Below are 9,524 nucleotides of genomic sequence, written 5' to 3'. Positions count from 1 at the left end.
CTGCTGATAACTGGTCTGAAAGCTAACCTTTCCCTCTCCTCCAATTAGCAGATAAACTTTCAGGAAGTGCACTCATCCTTTCTGGAATGAAGCTTCACCCTCATGATCAATGTGGTATTGAGTCAGGCAAGGCACCAAGCACAGAGTTATCTTTCTCAGCCAGAAGGCTGTTCTGCAGAATTTCAGCCAAAGGCTCAGCACACATTTTAACTGAGGAGAAGGAAAAAACATCCAGAACGTAGGAAAGTGGAATGTTTGTGGGTGGTAGGTACAAAACTAGAGGAAATAAAATCAGCAGAAAAAGGAAATACATTGACATATGCAATTTAACATATTTTCTCCATTAATCACTAAATTGACAAGGTTAGGTTAATCATTCTATGAACAAAATTATGCCTGTTACCACCAGCCTGTGGTATTATGATCTTGTCCACAAGAAAAGACAGATTTTTGTTCCAAGGCATCAGCAGGTTGTTCAGTTGCTGTGAAATCCCTTCACAGAAACACAAGCTAAGGGTGTCAATCCAGCATCTGCACTGAACTTTTTCAGACTTGGGTTATATTAAAGGTTACCACGCAACCTCTTCCCTTTCTGCTTTCTTCCCCTTTTGTCCCAGTGCCAGAACTATCTTTCCCATTTGATAAGATTAGAAGATGCTGGATAAAGGCTTCATCATCTTGTTTATTAGAAACATTAGCCTTTTAGCTCATTAGAGAGGCAGGTTTGACTTCTGAGCAATCCCACTGCTTCGTGACATCATCCTCTCCCTGGGGAAATTCAGAATGACGACTTCTGCTGGGTTATTCATGATGATTTTATTTCTGAGTACAAACAGATGCAAAATCCCAACCCTGAGTGCTAGTGTCAAATTAATATTTTACATCTCCTGTTGGCCAAGATGGGCTGCAGGCACAAACTCTGGGGCTGGAAAGGCTTCCCTTGGGTTTATAACCATGTTCTGGCTCATCCTTTCTTGTTACTTCAAATATCCTGGGAAAACTCTTCTCCTTTCCTGTGCAGTCTTCCATGGGAAGCAAAAGATGCTGTCAGTGCATGACACTCTGAACACTGAGGTATTCCCAAGAGCACTGCTACAATCTTGTTCAGCCTTTACAGGCTCAACAACCTGCTTCTTGTTGCTCTCAGGGGAGTGAAAGAACATCACTTAACCTGGTGCTACTTGTGCACTCCATTGTTCTGGAACTAAAAATAGCCCTTTTGATTAAGAAGGATTCGTGGCAAAGTAAAATTTGGGGAGAAACAGTGTAAGGACTGTTCAGTGAAGTGTTCTCAATAAGAGGCTAACCATCTTTTCTTCTCCTGCACATGTACACACACACACATACACTCACAGACTCATCCCTCTCACCAAGGACATAGTAGATGGCTGTTATCTCTTGCAAACACTGAGGTGAAATCCAGGAGTGATTCAGAGACCTCTTTAATCAACCTCCACGTTGCACTGGGACACAAAAAATGCAGCAGAAGAGAGGGTCAAGAGATGGTGACAGCCCAAAATTGATATGAAACTGAGGGAAAAGCATGCTAATGAGGGAGACTGGCATACTACTAAAAGAAGTGTGGGGAAGAGGAGAATAGGAGCCTAAAATAACAGCAGAGAAAAAGAAATGGCTAAAGAGAAACCACAGTGAGGAAAGCAACAACAAGAGCAGAAGCTGAAGGGGAAAACATTTATTTAATGTTATATATGGGTTGCCTTAACTGCTGGGGATAAAGCAACTTTCTCCTCATACAGGCATATACTGAGTACTAAGAGTTCTATCTGAAGTGGCAACTGCTCTGTGCAATTCTTCCATAAAAGGAGAACTCCTCTCTACACCTTAATACTTCCCTCCATCCACAGCACAAAGAACAGAAGAGTATCCTGGAGAAATCACCACGTGGGCTCTGAGACACAAGCCCCAGAGTGGGGCCATTAGGAGCAGTGTCATGATAAGACAGACATGCACCATTTGAGCAGTTCCCCTGAAGAAAAAGCAACTGTCATCCCCATGCTACCCTGTGAGTAAATCACTAACTCTCACCTACCCAACACCCTCTTGTCCCCAGCCAGCCTCAGTTAGAAGAAATCATTCAAGCAGCAGCTGAATCTCACCCTCACACTCTTTAGTTTCCCTGTTCACACAGCTGAACATAAGAGCAATGCTTAGTTTAAAACACATGTTCCCTTTAGAGACCTCAGAACAAATTTCAAAACCAAAGCAAGACCTCCCACTGAGTAGTTCACCTCTGTTACACAGCATATCACTCTCCCAACCTATGAAGCCCAGCTAGAGAAACAGAGATGCTCTTTCTTGAACCCAAAATACATCTATTTACATGTATTACATATAAATGTAATTGCATATGTCATTACATGTTATTTGTATTACGTATAAATTAACATACGTATATTTTAAACATCATGATACATTCTGAGTTGGATAATGAACAAAGTGCCACATCAGTCCAACCTGGATTGATGCAATCATCCTACACACCTTACATTTATGTTCAGAACATTAACAATATGCACTTTTCTTCTTACCTGTGATTTCTACACTCCTGTTCTCTTCCTTCCTTGCAGATTGTTCCAAGTCTGACTCCTGCGTGGCAAGAGATGATCCTACACCATGCCAAGCCTCAGGCAAAGATTCCACAAACTGCTCTGGTCTGGTCTCTTCCATTTTTAATTCCTTTTTCTGGCCTTCATTCCCACTACGTCGTGACTTTAAGAAAGCAACTAAACTGGGATCTGCAAGTATTGACAAAAAAAAGAGACAGAGAAGGGACTGAGTCTCAGTCAAAATACTTGATATGCCTAAAGCTCCTGCTGTTTCTGTTTTTTCATTCCCATTCCACATGCCCCCTTCTTCTGTACCAACTGTCACTTCTTCTCCAACTGAGGCACTTAACTGCTTTATGATCTCCTGAGGGCAGATGCTGGGTAACACTGATGAGGTGATACCAGAGGGAGAGCTGGTTTTCTTTCAAAGTAAAGCAACCACAAGAATTCTAGTTATTCTCTCATCTTACAAGAGATTATCATTTCTTCCCCCCCTCATTACCACTAAACAGGCACACCCAAACAAAACTACTCTGTGTGAAGAGAATCTGGTCTGTGATTTATGGGAGGCACCCAGGTCTGACAGTTTGCCCATCCTGCCTGGGGACTGCTTGGTGGCATCAATCTGAATGCTACGAGAATACGTGGAACAGACACCACCCAAAAAATCCCCTGCTCTTTATTGAATTGCACTAGAGCTGCAGTGCACGGGCTAGAGATTATGGCAGGAAAAGGAGATTTTGTTTGCTCTGAACTGCCTGCACATCCTGAGAGACAATTATGGTCTGACAACACCCAGAAAACAGACATGGCCGTATTCTTCATGCTTTGGAGAACAGGAACATTTGGGAGGTAGCAGTGTTTTGAAAAACAGATAATAATCCTAGGGCTCTAAAACAGGAAAATGTCAGATCATCATTTTACTTCCAGATCTGCTCCAGATATCCAACAATTTTTAACAGAGTGTGCTTTCTCTCTGAATTCTCTTCATCCAGAAGATGGTGTCAAGATGCTTATGCCAGAGCTGAACAGTAAGTTCCTGTTCATAGTGCCTCTAAAAGGTACAGAGATACTTCAAAGCAGTATCAGAGATGTAGAAAGTAACAGAGTGTAACACCTGCACTGGTTGTTTATTCTTGGAGGACAAGGGACAAGCAATTCAGAAATGCTCTGTACTTGAGAGATGGATGGCTCTACCCCACACTTGTGATTGCTGCACACTCTCCTCATGATGGTGAAGGATGGGTGTTCAGCCCAGCCTCCTTAAAGCACACACATTTTTTCCTGAATGCAAGCAGAGCTCTCACTCTCTCACATTTCACTGTACACAGCAGGGACAGGACTGTGTTTGCCACTTTTCCTGTGAAATGATGCAATAACAAGTCACTGACTGTGTTGATGTGAGCAGAGTACGTCAGGAAGTGAGTCTGCCCCTGCCCAAAGGCTCCACGGGCCCAACCAGAATGGTATCACCAAGAAGACCCTGAAGATGCTGCCCAGCATGGAACTGCCTACCCATCCTCATAGCCCACACCACAGAGTCTCATCTGCTTCATAAAGAATGGGTTAATTCAGAGACTGGGCAACATTAAACACCCACAAATTATTCACGCTTCTGAATATGGAGAAAAAGTCTCTTTAAACCACATCTCTGTGCCTGTCCAGTTCCCAAGGTCATCTGTAAACCAGCAATTTAGCTTAGGAGTTGCTCCATCATGCACAACTCCCTAACCATATTTTGGGAATGTCAAAATTACTCCCAGTTACTTTAAGGCCTCAAAGATTTTAAATACTTAAAATTTTAATCTATGAGGCATGTAAATAAATAAATTGTTTTCTAAAACAATGTATTAGAAAAATACTTAAAATACAACCTATCCTTTTTAAACTCCTTAAGTAATCCCTTCACTAATATCCTAAAGCATGGAGTGGTGGGGACAAGGAGCAAAGATCACAAATCAGGGACAAAAAAGTGCATAAATGAGAACTTTTTCATACACATGGTACTGTTATCAGCAGGGAAGTTGAAAAATAAAAGTAGTTTTGTTCACTTCAGGTAGTTTGGAGAGGTCAGCTCTCTGAATGATGTCCCTCAACATTCTGTCTGCAATTATTTTGCACAGTTCCTTTGCCACCTTTCCAGTTCTACTCATGCTGTTTGTAATGAAGTCAAGATCATTCATATGATCTTTAAGCTGAACCCACAAGAGACTTACACATCTGAAATGCCACTCACAGCTAAATCTGATGCTAGAGACTCTGAAATTATGAGAATTTCAAAACCCCTTGTCTGCCACCTACATCTATATGTCTGCTTTTCTTGAGCATACAAAAATCACTTAAAGCACTGCCAAGAAGCTTCACAGTGCCCTAGATCACACAAGGCCTTATCACACCTAGCACACAGAGTGTTCCCCCCAAACTTGTCACCAGCTGTCACCGACAGGCATTCCCAGAGCCCCACTGGGGACAGGGGTTCAAACCAGAGACCAGACCCCTGCCAGAACACCTGCACCCAACAGCCACATAATTAAAACACTTTTTCAAGAAGTTCTAGACTAGTTGTAAGTTTTTCTGCTTTACCAAGTACAGATTTGAACTGAAATCTCCCCCATGCCCACAGGTTTCTCCCCTCTGGGTACTCAAAATTTTGACCCAACTCTTAGGCATTTTGGAATGGAAGACCAAGGGCTCTCTCTCACCTCAGCTACAGCCATCCCAAGAATATCTTTGCTTTCTTATCTGATTCAAAGAATGACATTTTAGGACCTCAACACATGTCTATGTAATCAGGTATCTGGTGTGCAAAGCAACAGAGGGCACAGACCACCCAACCCCACAGCAAAGGGAAGATGAGACAGGCTTAAGCTGAGCCCCTTTTGCTGAGGAATAAGTGCTCTTTAACTCCTTCACACTCAATCCTAACTCATGAGCTGCTGACATGACATGGGAGCTAGATTATCCACAGATGCAGTGAGCAGGGATCCCAAGGTCTATCTTTAATTTGTGAATTTGGTAAGACTTCAGGACACCTCCACATTCAGTAAACTTCCACATCTCTAGAATTCTCCCTGGGAAGCACGTACCCAGCTGAGTCAGAAGCCTTTCCTGCTCCTGAAGGATCTCTTCCTCAGACATGGACTGCAGCTTCTCCAAGTTCTCTTTGTGAATAGCCTGAGCTTCCTCCTCACTCTTTTGGCTTCCAAGACCCTCTCCTGTTATGAGACGAGGCCGCTGAGGGGTCACAAAGTCACCAGCTTTATCTGTAAGATCAGCAGAGAAAGCAGTTAGTGCAGCCAAGTTAACACAGAAATCAGAAAGCTTAGTTCAAAACTAAGCTATTTGGGCTTTCATCCCATGTCACAACAAACCATTTCCACCTTGTTTCTCTAGGACTTTGGGAAGGGATGAGGGTGGGAAGAATTTTGTTTATTTAATGCAAAGAAAAAGTTAACTGGAGCATAAATCACAGTTAATGAGTCAGAGCATTCTTCCAAGTTAGTGAATGCCAGATTCTTCCTCTGCCCAAGAACAGCTGAACCATGACCTAGTAAATATCTGCTGAGACAGAGAACTAAAACTACCAGGTAAATCAGTCTCTAGAGTGACACAGGATCCATTCTCAGCACAGGCATGTTTGCTACTAACAACATCCTGTGTTCATGTTTAAGTGTTAAACATGCAAAAAGGGCCAGAAGGAGGGTCTGGAGAACTACAGGCCTGTCAGCCTGACCTCAGTGCCAGGAAAGGTTTTGGAACAGTTCATCCTGAGTGAACTCACATGGCACGTGCAGGACAGCCAGGGGATCAGGCCAGCCAGCATGGGCTCAGAAAAGGCAGGTCCTGCTTCACCAACCTTCTATGACCAGGTGACCCACATAGTGGATGAGGGAGAAGCAGTGGATGTTGTGTGCCTGGACTGCAGTCAGGCCTTTGACACCATCTCCCACAGCATCCTGCTGGAGAAGCTGGTGGCTCATGGCCTAGACAAGTGGACTCTTGGCTGGGTTAAAAACTGGCTGGATGGCTGAGCCCAGAGAGTTGTGGGGAATGGAGTTAAATCCAGTTGGTGACTGGTCACAAACTGTGTCCCTCAGGGCTCAGCTCTGGGACCAGTCTTGTTTAATGTCTTTATCAATGACCTGGGTGAGGGGATCGAGTGCACCCTCAGGAATTTCACAGATGACACCAAACTGAGCAGGAGTGTAGATAAGCTTGAGAGTAGGAAAGCTCTTCAGAGGACAGGTTGGATCAATATCATTCATATCAAAGAAATTTTTCCTAATATCCAATCTAAAGCTCCTCTGGTGCAACTTGAAGCCTTTTCCTTTTGACCTATCACTTGTTACTTGGGAGAAGAGACTGACCCCCAATTCACTACAGCTTCCTTTCAGGTAGTTTTAGAGAGCAAGGTCTCCCCTGAGTCTCCTTTTCTCCAGGTGACACAACTCCAGGTCCCTCAGCCACTCCTCATAAGACATGTTCTCTAGGCCCTTCACCAGCTCTGTTGCCCTTCTCTAGACATGCTCCAGCACCTCCATGTCCTTCCTGTAGTGAGGGGTTCAAAACTGAACCAAGTACTCAAGGTGTGGCCTCACCAGTGCAGAGCACAGGGGGACCATCACCTCCCTACTCCTGCAGGCAAAAGCATCAAATCCCTGTTCAAAGAGCAGTAATAACACTCATCATAACATCAGTAAGGTCTGATCTTATTTCCACAGCAGTTGTCTTGCATATTGAACAGGAAGAAATGAGAAGACAGAGTGACTTGGTTGAAGTTTCAGTAAGAGTCCCACCATCAGCAACTAAGCTGAGGGTTACCAGGCACAAACGTGTTGTTACCACAGGAAACGGAGCTCCCTCTCTTCTCCTCTTGCTTCTAGTGATCCTGTCACAACCACCTTGCTGAGGAGGTCAAGCCATTTTCAGATCTCTCTCTGTAGTGCTGCTACATTTTAGAAGTGTTCTGCTGCAAGAAGATTGCAGCTGTAGGGCTGCTCTACCTCCCTTTGAGACTTCTCACAAGGAAAGACCTGTGCACAGTTGCAACATGGTTTTTAGTGAGCAGAGCAGATTGACCTGGGCAGTGGATCTGTGCATGCACAGCACATCCAGGTTCTCCTCTGACAAAGATCAGAGCAGGCAGAAATGGTGGCAACCCTCAAATGACATCTGGCCTCTATTTCAGTGGGAAAAAGAGGGTGCCAGGGAAAAATGCAGACACATGGTGGTCTTAAGCAAACAGGACTGCTGAAGACAAGGCAAAGGAAAGAAAAAAAATAGCCTGGAGATGCTGGTACCAGTTGAATTGGTTTCATCTTTCCTTGTCACGTTGCTGTCAGACAAGTAACTGCTGGAGGTGGCACTGACTCATCAGCAGAGCCTCACGACGTCCCTCGCGCAGCGAAGCGCCAGCCGCACGGCAGCGGAGCTGCTGACACAAGACTGAGCTCTGAGCTTCTAAAAACCTGCATCACACTGGTCTCAAACACCTTCAGCAGACACAAGAACCACCCTCTTCCTAAAACTGTGGAAATCCACGACGAAAAACTTCATGTAGAACAAAGAGAGGAAAGGGAAGACAAGAACCTTGAAAAATAAAACTCATCAGTCCTGTATGAAGGCAAAAGGAAATCAGTGAGAAAACGAACCCAATTTTTAATATGCCAGTTTGGGTCTCACACTTTGTGTCAGATTCTTGTCATGCCACAGACATTCCAAGTGACCTTGAGATTCCTAAACTGAGGACAACGGTGCTGCCATCATTTAAAACCGAGGTGCACTGCTGAAATGGTTACTGATGCTACCTGAGTACGGTGGGCTGGACAACAGAACCTTCCCCACTTACCACCCCTGGTGCTGGGAAGAGGCGTCTCCCCTGCTGATACCTCAGGCTCCAAGGCATCCGGAGCAGCTGATCGTATCTGCGCGCACTCGGCAGCAGAGGGAGCTGCTGCTGCCTTTTCAGAAGCTCTTCTCGCTGCCATCTTCTGGGCAAAGATGCTTTTTCTTCCAGATCCCACCTTCACCTGCAAACGAGGAAGCCCCGTGTCACTGCTTTCCTCTCCAGACTACTAAGGAACGTACAGATCTGATCCTAAAGACAGCCTCAGATCAGACTCTGGAACTGCTGGCAGCCACATGCCCTTCTCTGTGCCTGTGCTGTTCCTTTTCTTAACACACAGTTTAATGCTAGGATAGAGAGACAAAACCATCAATTTTTTGCTACCTGGAGAAGGCAGATGATTAATTATAAGTGAATTCAAGCCAGGCAAGTACACCTAAAATATCACCAAACACACCAGTTCCAGCTTTCCTGCTGTTTGGAAACTTGGCATAGCTGAATACTTTGCATTTCTGAGGATAAATGGGGCTGTGCTGCACTGTGCTCACCACATGCTTTGAACAGGCTTCTTATAAGGTGATTAGAGAGCAGCAGGGTGAAGAGATTTACACAGTAAGAAGTGGGCAAGTGGTGCTAAAATAATCCTGACTATTTTACAGTGCTGCTTGCCTAGCAATGGAAGGGCATGGCTCTGAACAGCCTCACACAGGATGCACAGGAAATCCAAAGCAGACTAAGCAAAAAAACTCCAGTCCAGAGAATTTTACAAGGCAGTCTGAACATTTGGTGGCTGCTCTGTGCACTCCTGCATCAGGTAAGCAGAACTGGTAGTTTAAAAACTATTACTCTCTCTTTTCAAAAAGAGCTGTCCTCCAAAATAAGCCACCTCTTCAAAGCAAGCACAGCTATCAATCAATCACACACCAGTTCCCAGCATCTGACTCCCACTTAGCTAGCAGCTCTTGCTACTACAGCAGCCACTGCTGATAGCAGCTATGGCTTCTAGTTTTACAGCCCCAGGAAATAGAAAATTATGCCAAAAGCTGCAAAAGAGAGCCTGTGTAACCATACTCAAATGTCATGCCAGGAGAAATCACAATCTCCAGCACACC

The 9,524-nt window shown here is 44.5% G+C and overlaps 1 protein-coding gene across 1 annotated transcript in view; it reads right to left on the bottom strand.

Annotated features, from left to right (window-relative positions):
* Positions 1-8,596, bottom strand: part of RPAP1 (RNA polymerase II associated protein 1) — a gene marked incomplete at its 5' end in the record, with an annotated part of 34,256 nt that extends 25,660 nt beyond the window's left edge. Inside the window, 3 exons of the mRNA XM_008941607.1 lie at positions 2,550-2,756; positions 5,654-5,830; positions 8,416-8,596. Of these exons, the coding sequence (XP_008939855.1) occupies positions 2,550-2,756; positions 5,654-5,830; positions 8,416-8,596 (565 nt within the window). The remainder of the gene's footprint in view (positions 1-2,549; positions 2,757-5,653; positions 5,831-8,415) is intronic.
* Between the last annotated feature and the right edge of the window lie 928 nt (positions 8,597-9,524).

This window comes from Merops nubicus, unplaced genomic scaffold, assembly GCF_000691845.1.
Source record: "Merops nubicus isolate BGI_N331 unplaced genomic scaffold, ASM69184v1 scaffold836, whole genome shotgun sequence".
In the NCBI taxonomy this organism is placed as follows: Eukaryota; Metazoa; Chordata; class Aves; order Coraciiformes; family Meropidae; genus Merops; species Merops nubicus.
Note: the sequence above shows the minus strand (reverse complement) of the source record. Positions and strands in the feature narration are given on the sequence as shown.